Source organism: Antechinus flavipes, chromosome 2 (assembly GCF_016432865.1).
Source record: "Antechinus flavipes isolate AdamAnt ecotype Samford, QLD, Australia chromosome 2, AdamAnt_v2, whole genome shotgun sequence".
Classification (NCBI taxonomy): domain Eukaryota; kingdom Metazoa; phylum Chordata; class Mammalia; order Dasyuromorphia; family Dasyuridae; genus Antechinus; species Antechinus flavipes.
In genome coordinates, this window is record NC_067399.1 from 370,850,854 (window position 1) to 370,869,211 (window position 18,358).

Below are 18,358 nucleotides of genomic sequence, written 5' to 3' on the forward strand. Positions count from 1 at the left end.
ACCACATAGCAAAGACTTGATTTTTATTCACAAAATCAATCATTTACTAAGTTTTAGCAGTAACTATCTACTACTTCTAGAAGCCATACAGTTTTGCAAGAAAGGAAGAATACTATGAAGCAGACAGACACCAAGACGTAGGTCAGTTGGAGTGAGTTTATTAGAAGTTAGAAAGACAAAGATACACAAATCACTGAACACTTAAAGATTAGTAGAGAAAAGCATATCTGCCAAAATTTCACACAAAGACTAAACAGCAATGCTACTTTAGAATAATCAATAAGTGAAGACAACCATAGTTCCATATTGATGTTAACCAAGTTATAGGTCTCTAAATACAATTTAAAGCACTTGGAGCACATGCCTTACTTTTACAGTTTAGCAATTCTCAAAAGGTCACCATCATGCCATTTGAATAATACTTTGTGTGATACTTTTAACTACCTTTTTTTCATAGTGAACAGCTAGTCGCTCTTATTTTTTTTTTTTAACTCATGTTACACAGTAAATGATTTTATTAACACATTTTGTAGTACTAAATACCTATCTGGTAAAGCTACACATGTACAGAAATAAACCTCCAAAGAGAACAACAGCACTGAAAGGAAGGGCCAGTATACACAGAAGTGTAGCTCTGACAAGAATCATAGAGGTTTGCTAAAAGCACAGCAGTCAGTACTGGAGAGAGAAGTTAAAGCTTGACGATGGAGCACGCCCGTCATGCAGGAGACAGTATAAGAATCACAAAAGGCATCTAGGCCTGTTAGATAGAAATGAAGAAAAGAAAATCTGAATGAAACTGTTTAAAAATTTTGTTTGTAAAAGTTTTCTACTTAAAATAGCTTTGTTTACAGTATTTCTAGGTCACAAAATCTTTCTTTTTTTTAAAAAAGGTATTTGAAATTACTTTTACCTATTACTGATGTTTTAATATTAGATATTCTAGGCATGAACTATTGTCTATACTTTTAATCCATTAACTCCTAATATTAAAATAAAATTTTAGTCTATGTTGAAAATTTTCTTAAAATAAAATTCATGATTATACTTAAGAGTGACTGCAATGAAAAACCCTATGATTTAAAATAAAAATCTAAAAATATGAAAGGAGCACTCATTTAAGTTTTAACTTTTGTCAGAAATATTTTCTTAGCTATTCATTACAACAAGGGAGAATTTTTTTTTTTTTCCCATAAATGAAAAGCATTTATATTCCTTAAGAAACTAACAGGCAAAATGACAACTCTAGGAACCAAAGTTCCATTGATCTGAATATTTTTAAATTATTTTAAAACATTTTAAAAGATAAACACAGAACTGATAAAATAAAATGAGCTATAAAATTAGAATTTCCAAAAGAAGAAATGTGTCATTGGTCTCTATAATGGAACGAAACAGTCAGGGGCAAAAAGCCCTAGACAGAGTCAAGAGACTTGAACTCATTTGCTAGCTCTGACTCACCATGGAACGTTGAGCAAGTCATTTAACCAGCCCGAGCTTCATTTTCCTCATCTTTAAAATGGAAAAATAAAACTTGTTACCAACTCCCCAAGAATGTTGGGAGGACAAGAAACATAAGTAAAGCTCTTGCTGTTCTTCAGGGGAAAAGTTCTACTATAATTTAAAAGTATTTTACATAAACAATAATAATTCTAATTCAGTCACCTTAAAAAAAACTTAACCATGAAGTAGTTCTGTTTCTAACATTTCATAACTAGATATTCAAAAGTATAAAGCACTCCATTTGGAAGAAAAGAACTTGGTGTTTAAAAGAGTGCTGACCTGAAAAGCTCTCATTAAGTCTTGGCTGACATGTCCCCCATCATTTCCTCACAAATTACCCTTTAATGAAGTTGTTGCTTATACCTGGGATTTTGTGCTTGGGGCTAATGGTAAAGGACCTACACAGTTTACCTAGTATTTCATTGCTTAAGAAATATTTATTGACACATTAGTTACAACATAATTATGACTAATGTCCTGAAGAGCCTTCAGAAAGTGCTTTGCAAACTGAAAACACTTACTGGAATGTGAACTATTGTTATTATAGACTCAAACATGTGTGTATATAAAATCTACATAAAATGTTATATATATACATACATATACATTATAAATACATTTATATTTATAAAATTATATTCTGTGTCTAATGTTGTCATTGTCATGAATACCTTATAAATAACTATAATCAAACACTTTGAATTCTAAATAAAAACTCTAGAAATGTTGTCTTTCCTCTACCTAGAAAATTAATAAAACAAGGGAACTCTATTAGCCAGAACTCTTTAATCAGAAAGAAGTCCCAGATCATACTGGGTACTAGGATATATCTTACTAAATTTTATTTTTAGGTGCTATCCCCTACCTACAAAGAGACAGTTACAGAAGGAAATAGAAATAGGAAATTGTGGGTTCTTAACTTCCATTTCTGATAGCTAGATGAAAAATAACACTTTTAGTTTACATAGAATGATATGTAAAATTCAACATGTTCAACTGTAATTATCTAATATTCATGGTAAGGCAAGTCTGGAAGAGTAAGCTTTAAACATGATCACTAAATTTTATCCATAAACCATCCCCAAAAGATTGCTCCATTATTACTTGTACATATAAGGATCTGCATGCACATTCACATTTTATGTGAAACATCTTTCCAGAAATAAGTCCAACTTTATAATCAGAGATTAAAAGTAACTGTAATCAAGACTATTCATTTACATATTACTCTGAGAGGATCAGAAAAATGGGACAATGGAAAAGCAAAATAAACCTGTGTTTTTAAATGATTGCCGTTCAACTATCTTTTTTTCCCCAACTCAATAATGAGATTTACTTAGAACTTAAAATCTCACAAAATAAGTTATGCGTCTTCTTAAATAAAGGAATAATTATTACAATGTTAAAAATTTGGGTTTATAATTCATCTCTATGTAAGCAGATGCAATCAAAGAGTACTCATGTACATATATTAATTTTATGTTCTAATTTCCACTCTTTGGCCACACATAAGCCATTTGTTTGCATTTTGTCTGAATAATAGTGTATGTGGGCTCAAAAGTTTACATATATTATTAAAGGCTTAAAATATCTCATTATTTCCTACCATACTCTGGTCTCACAACTCACCACTCATCACCTTTACTGGTGGAGGAGTCATATTGTCAAAATATGATTGACCAAGTGGACAATATCAAGTTTATATAGTGAAATCTTAAAGTAACATGATGGTATTTACTGCAGCTTAAAGTGAATTAGCCCAAAGTACAATGCACCTGGAATGTATTTTATCAAAGCTGTTGGTCCACTTAGAGAATAAAGGGTCAAGAATATTGCCTCTGAAAAGAAAAACATTGTATTAGTTTCTGATAAGAGGAGTTTACGGGGAGGACAAAATAACACCCAAATATTGTACTGCCAATGGTCCTAAGTTATAGAATGAAAAAGTTTGAAAAGAATTGGGAAAAAAATAGGAATCCATTTAAGATAACCATTCTTTAACTTATCTGAAAATTTTAAGGATAACATTATTATGTATAATTTCAGCCTCAAATCCCAACTAACAGGCAAGATATTATAGCCTGCTCCTCCAGTAAGGAAAGACCCCATAATGCAAAAACAGTGATAATGATGATAGAAATAATGAAATCAACTCTCATAAGTTAAGTAATTTCCAGTCTTAAAGTTATCAGTAACTTTATCAGCTCATTTTCAGGCTAATATATGACCTAGAAATACCGTCTCAGGAGTTAAGAACTTCTATGAAGAATATTAAAATCTACACACTTACTTTTATTAAGCAAAAAGAATTTTATTTACTCCTAGTGTAGAAAGGCATGCAAATAAAACAGCATATTATAGGGAAGAGTACAGTACACAGTTCCAATATCAAGTGGACAATATTAAAAACTACTCAAATATTTTCTTTTGAGGCCACTATATGATAGATGTGAAGGTATCAAAATGGATGCTGATTGATTGTCTTGGCACTGAGAAAAACAATGCCAAGGAAATGCCAGCCAAACACAATGATGAGAAAATTCACCCTGCAATTTCTGCATGATGGATTTTATGAAAATGTCCTTTAGAATAATCTATATCAAAATGCCTTAGATATATAAGATCCTTATAAACAAATGGAATCATGTAGTAAACAAATTAATATGCTAAATCAAAAGGAAAAATGGTTAGAAATCCATCACTAAACCAATGTGGCAAAAACTTCTTTACAGAACTGCAGTTAATTAAACTGCATCCTTTTCATGAATATGAAAAATTCCTGGCATTACAATGTAGCTTTTCTTCAAGACAACAACTGGACACATTCTAGCAAATCCTTCAGTGAAATACTACCCTCCTAATGCATAAAACTCAAAAACAGATAGATATAACTTAAAACTGCTATCATAAACATTCAATAGGTAAGAAGCATATGAAAAGCCACATCTGGCTTCTTTCAGAATACAGGCCTGTGATGTAAAAGGGTAAAATGAATTTCAAGTAATATAATGTTTTTCACAGATATTAAGGGTTCCAAATATGTCAACAGTTTCTTCATATTCAGCATATAAGATTCATTTCAGACATTTAAGTCTTGAGTTTTTAGAAATTTGATTGCTAAAAAGCTAAAACTATTAAAAAACTAAAACTAAAACTATGGCACCACAAAACTTTTTTCCTATAGGAATTAGCATTTGGATTAAATGAGTTAATGTGAATACAACTCTTTACATGATATAAATGCACCCTTCTGGATATCCATCTCTCTCAAATGGAGAAAGATGAACATTATTTTTAGATTGAAAACATATATTAAAAAAAAAAAAGCAGTCATTTGTACAATTTAATTTATGAATTGATTTTTCTTTAATGTAAAGCGATTCAAATGAACAAAATTCATAGCAAATAAGAAATAAAACTACTTAAGATAGTGATAAAAATGAGCAAGTAAAAGCAAATTTACAACTCCTAATATTAAAATGAACCTATATTTTATGGATTCTGTTCTAAATAACCAGGACACTCAATCAGCATTTAACTGCTCATAGTTAAGCCCAAGCTTTCAATCCTAAAAACAAAATTATCATTTCAAACTGGTTTAAATGAGTAACAAATTGAAATAACAAATGTTACTTAAAAAAAGGCAAGACTTTGTTTTCTTAATTCTCCTTTGATTTTAACAATGACTAAATCCAAAATAAATGAACTAGAAAAACTATTTTAAAAATGCTAATGGAAAGAGAACTATAAAGAAAGCAGATTTTGTTATAGCAGCTAATTGCCTACATTATACTTGTAAACTGTGTACTGTACTTACCCCATTCCATTCTACGCTCATACTCACTTCCTCCCCTCCATCAGGACCACTCTCGTACTTTACCACATCAACATTGAGACTTTCTCGGCTTCTTCTTTTTTCTATGCTCTCAGGGTCATTTAGCACTTCAGCTACTCTCTGTTTGTGAACATTGTCAAGACCCTATGAGCCACGCAAGGGGAAAAAGGATTTACATTTCAGCACTAAAATTGTACTGGAAAATTTCCAAGATCTAGAACTTCTACAATACATAATTAAATTACTCAGTTTCTCACCATTAACCCCACATTAAAGCATGACTGAGAAATGAGGGGTGATGAAAATCAAAAACAGGTGAAATGAACAGAATGAAATGAACATTTGACTCTGACCTGGATTTAGGATACTTATTCTGTTACTAGAGATGTATAACTTGGAGAAGATCTCTAATCTCTCTGACCTTCTATTTCATTATCTCTCTCTAACATGATTTGTACTTCTACTTATCTCAGTTATAAGACTCAACTGAGAATGAATATGAAGCATTAACTATTGACAGCTTTAGATATGTCATCTATCAACTTTATCATTTGTGTACCACTCACACCCAGTTAACTTGATTTTATACGTTAATTGTCACAAAAGGAACTACACTACTAAAATAAAGGTAAAATGAATGCATATCTATATTTCAATTAATGGCAACTTTATAACTTTTTTCAATTTTTTGTAAGCAACATAATGCTAAAAGGTTCATTTTACATGTGATAATTTTTAATGGAATTTTAATTAACTAGTATCTGTATGGTACTATTTTAGGTTTAAAAGGGAATTTAATTCAAAAGAGCTTATATAAGATATGATTAATTGTCTATTTTAATGACTCTTGCTTATTTATAAAGGACAAATCACATAATGTCTACTTATTTCTCTAAATATTCTACTAACAAAAAATCAAAGGCAATATAAAACAAAAAATCTCAATAAAAAATTTATGAGAATTACAATTTATTGTATACCTTTTTTGATTCATCTCACAAATAACACAAGAATGGTTGTTATAATATGCTGGCATTTAATAAAAAATATTTATTAAATGCTAGGTTTAATGGATGATATTACTAATAATTTTAACACAATTTATGAATTGTGGAATTTATGAATTATGGATATGGAAACATATCACTGAATAATAGAGGCAGAAGAGATCTCATGGGTTATATAATAACCATCCCATTTCATAAAGGGAAGTGACAATGTTAAGATGACTTGTGAAAGGTTATTGTAAAATACCCAACACTGTGTGACACCAGAACACACCTCCAGTGCACTGTTTACCTTATCATATTATTTATAGCATAAACCAACCCACTTGCTTCTAAGGCAATTTTATCTCAGATTATTCCTTCTATAAGGAATTTGAAAATGCTTTGGCAATTAAAAAAAAAAAAAAGGAAAATCAGATATTTATGACTAAATATCTCATCACATCTAATTCAATGAGTAACTTTCTTCCTCTCAAGTATGTTTGAAAGAGAACTAGATGCCAGAACAATCCAGAAATAAGCCTCAATATAAAATGAAGATTTTAATTATAAAAACTAAACTAATAATCAAACAATAGATATTTTACTTTTATAATTTTTTTCTAAATAGAACATTCAGAAGATTTAATAATAATAAATGATGATGATAAGTATTTAGGTCTGCAAAAACACTTTAAAAATACTATTTCATTTGATTCTCACAACGACCCTGTGAGGTAGGAGTATCATCCCAATTTTACAAATCAAAAAACTTTGGTAACCAAAGGTTAAGTGATTTGCATGGCTAGTCTGAAGCTTTGATATCTTCCAGGGTCCAGTGCTCTATCTACTATCCCAACTACATTAAAAGTTTGATGAACATAAAAACTAAGAACATGGGGGATTTTAAACTTTAAATTTACCTGTTTTCGAGACCTCATGGCTGCTTCCTCTAATGTTTCAGCAGCTTCAAACTTGCCTTGACGTCTATAAAGTGCTCCAAGGTTCTTTAAAGTAGTTGTCACAGTTGGGCTGTAGAAAATTGTTTCACAGATTGAGAATATAATAGAAAATAAAAGTGTAAGGTTCCTAAATAGAGTTCTAAAACACATACAAAATTTAATTTGCAAACTACTAAAGTTATATTCCTAGATTATTTGAAAATTGGTAAAGATTTTTGGAAATTTCACCTTTCTCTAGAAACTCAAATCTATTTGTGATCTAAATTGTGAGTCATATATTTACATATTTAAAAAATTTTTAAAGATTTTTCTCAGCATTGTATATAAATAATTCATGGTTGGCAAAACAATCAAAATGCAAACACTATTATTTAATGTTTGAATAACCTAGCACATAGAGTTTTGGGCATAAAATATTTCTTGGATTTAACCATATACAAGATCACAAAAGTCAAATCAAATCAATAAACACATTAAACTTAGAATATGCAAAACAGACCATCCTATAAGAAGCATTTAAGTTCCTAGTATATGACAGGAATGTACAAGACAAAGGAATTCAAAAGATAAAGATGAAATAGCTTTTTCACTCTAGGTTTATGTCAGGAATACACAATAAGTATATTTATACATACATACACATAGATGTGTAGATTGCACATTGTACATATGTGAAATAAACATAAAACAAATAGGCCATTTGAAAAGTTAAGCCATTAATAGGTATGGGGAAGGAGAGCAGAGTTTTAGGAGAATCAGGCTTTATGTAAAAAATAGGAGGCTTTACGTAAAAAATAACTTTAGAATTGAATCTTTAAAGAAATTAGAGAGGAATAGGTAAGGAGGCCAGAAAATTTCCAAAATTTAGAATTCTTTTCCCTGCAATAAAACAATACATTTTTATAACATAAGGAAACTTACTTCATTTCCTTGAGAAAGGAGTGAGAATGACTTAGAAACTGTCATATACTGCTAAAATGGACCAAGATTGGATGAAAAAAATGTGGATATACCAAAGCTCAAAGGAAAGGTTAATGAGTGATGGCAGCAAAATTATGAATGGAAGTAGTGGGGAGAGGGATACAAAAAAGTATATAAAAACAAAGTACACAAGAATTTTATACATTCTACTTCAGGAGATACAACACAAACACAGGAAAATTTGACAGAAATAGAAACAATTTGGGGCACAGAAAAATTTTTGTTTAAAAAATAGTACCTTGGATGAGCCATGAAGGAAATAAGGCATTCTAGGAGGCAAAATTGAGAAAAGAATACACCATAGACAATGAGGACAGACTGTATAAATGCAGTGATAAGAGCTGGAATGTTGAATTTGGGAAAGTAATTCAGTTTAGCTAGAAGACAGATGTGATAGAGGCATAAAAGAAATGTTTGGAAAGGTAGATGAGAGCTTTAAATGTCAAGCTGAGGAGATTGTATTTAATGCTTTAGTAAAGGCAAGGGTATTCACATAGTGAGGCCTATATTTTATGAATATTATTTTAGCTGTAACAATCTAGTTAAAAGATGACAAGGGCCTCAATAAGAATGATGGTCATATGAGTGAAGAGAAAGGAAAGATTATAAGAAATGATGAGGAAACACAAAGACTAAGACTTGGCAAATGAATATAGTGGGAAGAAGATCAAAGAGTCAAGGATGGCTGAGCATTGAACCTTAGTAAAATAAACGGTAATTAGGAGTGAATTTAAAAAGAATGATAAATCCCATTTCAGATTCGGCAAGTTTTGATTGTTGGTAAGGGAACATTCATATGAAGATGAGCCACAGGCAGCTAAAGATTCAAAAGTGACCCTGGGCAAGTCATTTAACCCTAAAATGCTTCACAAACAAGCCTAAAAACAACAACAAAATAGCAAAATTTGGGCACAAGCTATTATATTCAGTAATTGCTGAATAATATGTGTAATGATATGACAATACAAAAGTTATAAACAAAAATAAATACAAGGAAATAAAAAAAAATGAAGAGATAAAAAGAAACATGGAACCATCACTAGACACACAATGACTTCAACTACACAAAAAATATGTGCAAAGATAACAAAAGTTCAGGAAAAAAAGGAAGGATAAATAAGATTTTTTTGTTTCTTTGCTTGTCATTTGTCAATATATACAATATAACAAATTTAGGCTTTTTCAAACGTTTTTATTCTTTTCTCAGCGTATTTATTTGAACTTGTCTATGATTAACAAAATTGCTGAACTTCATAATGCTTGTTTTTGTCTGAGGTTTATTAAATTTATAATTTATTAAAACTACCACCACCAAATTGCCTGTTGTTATCCCATCAAGTTTCATACATCTGTTTCTAACTTTCACTGCTAAACTTCTATGAAAAATTCTATATTCACTTCTTCTACTTCTTCACTTATTCATTCCTTCATCCCTTGAAATCTGGCTTCAAGGGACAACAGTGTCCTGAAACTACTCTTGAATATTGCCAATTATATCTTAATCGCTAAATCCAATGTCAATTCTCAACCTTTCATAACATTTCTAAAACTTTTAACATTATACATTCAACACTGATCTCTCTTAGTTCTCCTCTTTCCTGTTTAATTATATATATATATATGCCTTCTTTAGACTTCCATACTGACTCATCTCCTGCCCTATAGTCTAAGTATATCCCTTAAAATACTTTTTTCATCTCTTTGCTTTCACCTATTGCATGAGGAGTCACATCTATGCATTTGACTCCAAAAACTTTATATTTAACCCTAATCTCTCTTCAACTCCAATATTATGGAATCTCAATTGCCCAGTGAATATCTCATCTCTCTAGCTTTTCAAATTTAATGTCTAAAACCAATTTATCAACTCCTTCCCCCCACTAAATTTTACTCTAACAAATTTCTCCATTTCTGCTGATGGCACTAGTGATTTCTAGTTAGTCCCTCAAGATCTAAAATCTGAGATCTTTGATTTTGTTTTTTCTATTCTCCTGTCCATATCCAATCAGTTTGTCAAGATCTGTAGATTCTATCTTCATTTACCCTCCCCTTTTCTCTACTCATACTTCCATTAACCTATTTCTGTAAAGGGCAGAATTCTGGAGAAGTATACTTGAAACAAGGTGTTAACTCAGAGGAATTAAGATAATGATTCTCTAGTTTACACGTACTTAGTATAGTTCTACAAGTTGACCCCTAGAATAGGTATCACCTATTCTAGATCGACACCTATGATGATATATTTTTGTAATAAGAGTATATAAGAGCCAGCAAGGACTGGAAGAGATTCATTCCATCTTCATCAGTCTCATGGTGGTTCTCTTGCATTTCCTCCACTGAAATCAAGATCCATTCCAAAAGGCCTCCAGAAAACTAGCCCAGGCCCCAGGTGAAGGAAACAGACTGTAAAGGAGATAAGAAAGACTGGACTTTATCCATGACTATTCTCAGGGTGATTACTTTGCTAAAATGAAGGCTGGTCCCAAGACCTCTAGAAAGCTAAAAAAGAAAATAACATTACATATTTCATATCCTCAATAACCCTCACCTGGATACTATTGCAAAAATCTAATTTTTCTCCCTACTTCCAGTCTCTCATCTCTCTAATGTAGGGCTTCTTAAACTTTTTCTATTCAAGACCTTTTTTCACCCAAGAAATTTTTCTGCAATCCCAGATAGGTTGATATGTAAAAAAGTATGCAAATCAAGTATTTATTCATAATAAATCATAATTCCATGACCCCCACCCACATTCACTTATGAGACTCCATATGGGGTTGCAACCCAGTTTAAGAAGCTTTGCTCTAATCTACCTTTTCCACAGCTGCCAAAATAATCTTCCTGGGGCAAAGATTTAATTCCATGTTCCCTGTACAAAAGTCTTCACTTACTAATGTCTCTACAATAAAATAAAAATTCTTTAACCCATGTTTAAGTCCTCCTACAAGTTTGTCTCAATACACTTTTTCTAGCATTATTTTATATTATATCTCATATACTCTTCTTCCCAGTCAAATTATGCTACTAGCTATTTCCCAAACATTCAAATACTGTTTGCTGTACCCCATGCCTAAAATACATACCCTCCTCATTCCTAACTTTTTGATTTCTCAGGATGTAGTATGGTACAATGGTAAAAATGCTGTCTTTCTAGACAATGTTTCTAGTTTCTAGACAATGAGTTCCCTGCATTAAAGAAATCACAGGACCAAGCTAAAATATGAGCATGTTTTTATGTCCATACATAAGCCATATTCACAGGAAATTTTAAATCCTGGCTTTGCTACTTAACTATCTATTAAGAACAAGTCACTTAATCTCTTCTGGAATTCCTCCTCTACAAAATTAAAGGATTAAACTAACTAAAGTATAAATCTGATACTATAATTTATGTGCAGTGCTTAGCTCAGATGCCACCTTCCCTATGCAATCTCCTCAACTTAAACTCTCTGAGTATTTTGTGGTATGTCATTTTCTACTTTGTATTATTCTTGTAGGTGCTGCAAAAGATTTTAGATATCCAAAATATAGCGGCAAAACTAGAAGGTTTTGTTGCTGACATGAATTAAAAAAAAAGAAAAATTTCAGCCAAAAGGATGACTCTTTTGCTTTCTATTTGTTGTGGGTTAAATTTATTTAGACACCACGCCTTAGACCTTAGAAATTTCTAATCTTATACCAATAGTTCAGAATAAAACAGTATGATCTCAGTAGCAGAGAAAAGAGGTTAAAAAGGATGTTTTAACCTGGGATCTGCAAAACTACTTTTTAAAATAATTTATTTTGATAAACATATCTCTATATAATTTTATATTTTATTGTAAGCATTTAAAAACATCATGAATCAACCAACAGGCTTCATGACACAAAAATAGCTTTAAGAATTTTATTGGTTAAACAGAGACAAATTTAGGTTGGAAGTACTTTGCTTTGCTTTTTTCTAAACTGAGTAACATGGCTCAAAGTTAGCTGCCACTAAAGACCTATCAGCATGCTTTCACTCTTTTTGGGGGGAGACTTTAAAGTCACTACACAATAGTGCTGGAGTTGAAATCATCATTATTACAATGTTTACAATTTGAATTCATAAAATGCTTTTTCTTTGAACTACTAGAACTCTAGATAACTAGTAAAAATAAACTCATTTGTGGAAGCAATGAACCATAGTTTTGAGTAAAAACAGATCCACAGAATATGTGGAATAGATTTTTAGAGAAGATCCACACGCTACAAATTTGTATTATGTCTTATTCCCCCCCAAAAAAATTCAGGCACTGAATCATTTAAAAAAAAGTTTTTGCATTTCTAATGCCTTGTATATACTGGGCAATCTATGTTTTCTTTCACTTTCAAATTACCAATTTAATACTGAGGAAAAATTTTTGAGATGATTAAAGTATAATGCTTGAAATATCTCCAATAACTTCAATTGTATGTTAATATAAAACACACATACCTATCAACTTTGCAAGCTTTGTACCAGCCTCCATACTCCCCAAAAGATGTCCCATCCTTTTGTTTTCCCTAAATTTGAAATGATATAACAATTAATCTTGAATTCATGCAAAGAAAATCTTGAACAATCTCAAAAAATGTTATAAACTTACTTTGCATTCTTCTCTCTCCTCAGCATGCATCCAAATGGGTTTATTTTCATCTGAGGGAGAGAAAAATCAGATATTAACTAAACACAACAGAGAACATTTTTATAATATTATAATTACTTCAAAAGGCATTCTTTTTTATGAGGGAACAGATAGACAGCAAGCATAAATAACTATTCAACTTTATATTATACTTTAAGATTTATTAAAGCAATTTTCTCATACCATCCCTATGAGGTAGGAAGGGAGGAAAAAATGGAAACTGGTGGTAAAATAAGTGATAAGTAATCATAATTACTCATTCTGCCTTTTGGGAAGCCTTTATTTTCTTAAAAACATTATATAAGTACCACATTCTACATAAAACCTTCTCTGCTCCTCCCACCTTAAAATATATCTCATATTTATTTGGGACACATTTTGCATATCCTTGTTTACACATGTGTATTCTCCCCTAACTGAATTAGACTTAGAATAGAGGTGCCTTCATTTGTCAGGGTAGTCACAAAATCCAGCACATAATAAGTGCTTAATAAATTCTTGATTAATTAGCTGTTTCTATAGATCTCTTATTACAAAAGTTGGTATTCTAAAGTCTGCCAGCCTTTAATCAGAATTCTGAATGAGAGGATCACATAATTAAAGAAATATTCCTCAAGATATATCTAACCAAACCCTCTCATTTAATAGAAGAGGAAAGCTGAAACAGAAATTAAAGGTCACTGGTAGTAATAAATGGCAAAGCTGGGATTGAAATGTCAGTCTTTTGAGACTGCATATCCAGTAATTTTACACCTAAACCAAGGAACTTAATGTGGAATCTATCAATGGAAATCTTTGTATAGACTTCAATGAGTCCACAAACTTGGATTAGGGGAAAATATGTCTCTATTTTCACTAACTTCTAACTGAAATTTAGCATTTTCTTGAATTATGAATATAAGCAACCAAAATTATGCTGAAAAAAGTTCCATAAACTTCATTAATTTATCAAAGAGACCCATGACATAAAAAAGCTTAAAAACTCCTCCACTAAAATATGCTGCTTCTACATTGTTCCGACCCTATTACATACATTTTAAGAGAGGAAATATATCTTGAAAGTATAGGTAATAGTGTTACATGGGATGGGCAATATGATTTAAGAAATGTTTGGCTGCAAGAAGACAAACCCAAATAATATAATTATTAAGCCATGGGGTATTCATTTTGTATATCAAATGAGTTATCTTTACTAGTTTTGTTATCATAGTACAACAATGATATGGTCATAATTTGAGCCCACCACTGTGGTCATATTTACATGACAAAAAAAAGTTCAATTGCTTATTGTCTTTCAAACATTAATTCTTAGGCGACAAATCCAAGTTACACAATTTAAATGAATGCATAATAAAACCTAAAACCCAAGCAATCAAGGTTCTCAATATGATAGGATTTCTGGCTACACTCTAGCTCAGAGGTCCTCAAACTTTTTAAATAGGGGGCCAGTTCACTGTCCCTCAGACTGTTGGAGGGCTGGACTATAGTAAAAACAAAAATTTTGTCTTGTGGGCCTTTAAATAAAGAAACTTCATATCCCTGGGTGAGGGGGATAATCATCCTCAGCTGCCGCATCTGGCCCGCGGGCTGTAGTTTGAGGACCTCTACTTTCAGAAGAAAACGAAAAGAAAACAAATGAGAGAATGAATTTCATATCAATCATTTATTTTTTTTTTTTACATCACAACATTTCAAATATATCCTAAGCCTTCTGTAAAATGACCACCTTTTTGAACTCCTTACATGAAGAATCAAGGATCTGAAGGAAAGTGTATCAAATCACAAGGATTATGATCTAGAAGAGAGAGGGATCAAAAATCACAATGCAGTTAAACAACAGTTTTTGAGTCAGCTGCATGAAGAGTCATTTGGGTCAGCTGCACAGTCAGAAGAATAAAAAACTGTTATCCATACAGGAGAAATTCAGAGTTTAAATTTTTTGTAAAAGCAAAGATTGGAAACAAAGTAGGTAGAAGGATTGACTGAGGAATGGTTTAACAAACTATGATACACAAATGCAATGGCATCTTACCATGCTGTAAAAAATGACATCTGATAATACAGAAATGCAAGGAAATATCTACATGTATTGATGCAAAGTGAAGTAAACAGAGACAAGAAAACAATATACACAATGATTACAAGATAAATGTGAAGAACCTCACAGGGTACAAATAGTAAATGTAATAAAATTAAAAAGATCAAACATGACTTAAATGAAGACTTATGAGAGGACACATCCAAATTAGCCCTTTGGGAAGATGGGAGATGTACAGGAGCTGCACTCTACAAATTTTCATATTTTTTCAATATATTAATCAACTGTGCTCAATTTTCTTGGCCTTTAAAAAATATTATTTATTATATAGGATGGTTCCCTGGGAGGGAGAGGAAATACAAGGGAAAACTATGATGTAAAAAAAAGAACACATCAATAAAAACTTTTTTTTTAAATAAAACTGTTTCAGTCTGTGATAAAGTCTAAGATATGAAAAGCCTTGGAATTTGTCTCAAAGTAGTGATGGAGAGCATCGGATTTATAGAAATTGATGAAATGGAAGGCACAATGCTTAAAAAGATAATGACAATAGAAACAAGAAAATATTGTACATAGCAACAGAAGTACCGTTTCAAGAATAACTTTGAATGACTAAGTACTCTTGAGTATTATGAACATTCAAATTAACCAGAACTATAAAGGAAGATGCTATCCATGTCTAATAAAAGAACTGTTAAATATAAGAAAAGAAAATTTTAGAAGTACTAAAAAGCAAAGCAGCTTTGAAAATGATATGTACTATTTATTATTTTTTTTTTTAAAAGCAAACAGTGTGAAACAGAAGTTCATGGTTGTATACGGAATCTTCTATGTATATGGAAATGTTCTTTTTTTTAAATTTAAGTTCAATTTTAAAAAGAAACGTAGAACAAAAAAAAGGTTAATAATGGGAAAGTTAAAAGAGGTCAGAGACTGAGGTAGAAATTAAGACCGTAAGAACCCTGTCATTGATGTGATCTAGAACAGTGGTCTCCAAACTTTCTTTTTTTTCTTTTTTAATTATTATAGCTTTTTATTGACAAAACATATGCATGGGTAATTTTTCAATATTGACCCTTGCAAAAACTTCTATTCCAACTTTTCCCCTCCTTCCCTCCACCCCCTTCTCCTAGATGGCAAGTAGTCCCATACATGTTAAATATATTTATACAGTTATCTTGCTGCACAAGAAAAATGGATTTAGAAAGAAGTAAAAATAACCTGGGAAGAAAAACAAAAATGCAAGCAACCAATAACAGAAAGAGCAACCAATAACATAAATGCTATGTTATGGTCCCCAAACTTTCTGATCATGTACTTCCTCATATAATTCCTGACTTTCCTTTGGTAGATAGATTCCCAAATATTTTATGGTATCAACAGTTATTCTGAATGGAATTTCTCTTTGTATCTCTTGCTGTTGGGTTTTGTTGGTGATGTATAAAAATGCTGAGGATTTATGGGGATTTATTTTGTAGCCAGCTACTTTGCTAAAATTATGAATTATTTCCAATAGCTTTTTAGTAGAATCTCTGGGGTTCTCTAGGTATACCATCATATCATCTGCAAAGAGTGATAGTTTGGTTTCCTCATTGCCTACTCTAATTCCTTTAATATCTTTCTCGACTCTTATTGCAGAGGCTAGTGTTTCTAATACGATATTAAATAATAATGGTGATAGTGGGCAACCTTGCTTCACTCCAGATCTTACTGGGAAAGGTTCCAGTTTTTCCCCATTGCATATGATGCTTACTGATGGTTTTAAATATATGCTCCTGACTATTTTAAGGAAAAGTCCATTTATTCCTATGCTCTCAAGTGTTTTTATTAGGAATGGATGTTGGATTTTATCAAATGCTTTTTCTGCATCTATTGAGATGATCATATGGTTTTTGTTTGTTTGGTTATTGATATAGTCAATTATGCTAATAGTTTTCCTAATATTGAACCAGCCCTGCATTCCTGGTATAAATCCTACTTGGTCATAGTGTATTATCCTGGTGACGATTTTCTGTAATCTTTTTGCTAATATTTTATTTAAGATTTTAGCATCAATATTCATTAGGGAGATTGGTCTATAATTTTCTTTCTCTGTTTTCAGCCTACCTGGTTTAGGTATCAGTACCATGTCTGTGTCATAAAAGGAGTTTGGTAGGACTCCTTCAATCCCTATTTTTTCAAATAGTTTATATAACATTGGAGTTAATTGTTCTTTAAATGTTTGGTAGAATTCACATGTAAATCCATCTGGTCCTGGGGATTTTTTCTTAGGGAGTTGATTGATAGTTTGTTCTATTTCTTTTTCTGAGATGGGACTGTTTAGGATATTTACTTCTTCCTCTGTTAGTTTGGGCAAGCTATATTTTTGGAGGTATTTTTCTATTTCATTTAAGTTGTCGAATTTATTGGCATAAAGTTGGGCAAAGTAACTCCTAATTATTGCTCTAATTTCCTCTTCGTTAGTGGTGAGTTCTCCCTTTTCATTTTTAAGACTAACAATTTGATTTTCCTCTTTCCTTTTTTTAATCAGATTTACTAAGGGTTTGTCTATTTTGTTGGTTTTTTCATAGAATCAACTCTTAGTTTTATTAATCAATTCAATAGTTTTTTTACTTTCAATTTTATTGATCTCACCTTTTATTTTTAGAATTTCAAGTTTAGTGTTTGACTGGGGGTTTTTAATTTGTTCCTTTTCTAGCATTTTTAGTTGCAAACCCAATTCACTGACCTTCTCTTTCTCTATTTTATACAAATAGGCCTCTAGAGATATGAAATTTCCCGCTTTGGCTGCATCCCATACATTTTGGTCTCATTATTATCGTTTTCTTGGGTGAAGTTATTAATTATGTCTATGATTTGCTGCTTCACCCAATCATTCTTTAGTATGAGATTATTTAGTTTCCAATTATTTTTTGGTCTACTTCCCCCTGGGTTTTTGTTGAATGTAATTTTCATTGCATCGTGGTCTGAAAAGGATGCATTTACTATTTCTGCCTTACTGCATTTGAGTTTGAGGTTTTTATGTCCTAATATATGGTCAATTTTTGTATAGGTTCCATGAACTGCTGAAAATGATCATGTACTTCCATCAGTTAAAACAACAACAACAAAAAAAAATTGAGCATGTACTCTCAATATGTATGCATATTACTTGTGTCAGAAAATTTGTGAGCATTTATTTATAAATTATGCACATATAGTTAATGAATTAATAAATATGTATAATATAAAACTTACACAAAAATAGACATTTAAAAAGAATGAAATAATATTTGATCTTGCAGTCAATGGGAGCCACTGGAGTTATTGATTTAGGAGAGGTATGGTCAGAACTATTTTTTAGAAAAATCCCTTTAGTTCTATGTGGAGTAGAGGGTGTCAACTCCACTGATAATGCAACAATCCCC

At 31.3% G+C, this 18,358-nt stretch overlaps 1 protein-coding gene across 13 annotated transcripts in view; it reads right to left on the reverse strand.

Moving 5' to 3' along the window:
* The window catches only part of KLC1 (kinesin light chain 1), a 67,348-nt gene that overhangs the window by 19,415 nt on the left and 29,575 nt on the right, over positions 1-18,358 (reverse strand). For 6 of the 13 annotated variants that reach the window (XM_051978288.1, XM_051978287.1, XM_051978285.1 and 3 more), the window contains exons 10-13: positions 12,875-12,924; positions 12,724-12,791; positions 7,248-7,356; positions 5,321-5,482 (exon numbers count right to left, since the gene is read on the reverse strand). In XM_051978288.1, coding sequence (XP_051834248.1) covers positions 5,321-5,482; positions 7,248-7,356; positions 12,724-12,791; positions 12,875-12,924 — 389 coding nt within the window. Of the gene's footprint in view, positions 1-142; positions 761-1,461; positions 1,513-5,320; positions 5,483-7,247; positions 7,357-12,723; positions 12,792-12,874; positions 12,925-18,358 lie in introns of those variants that run through there. The other 7 variants (XM_051978291.1, XM_051978289.1, XM_051978292.1 and 4 more) reach the window with 7 other exon arrangements.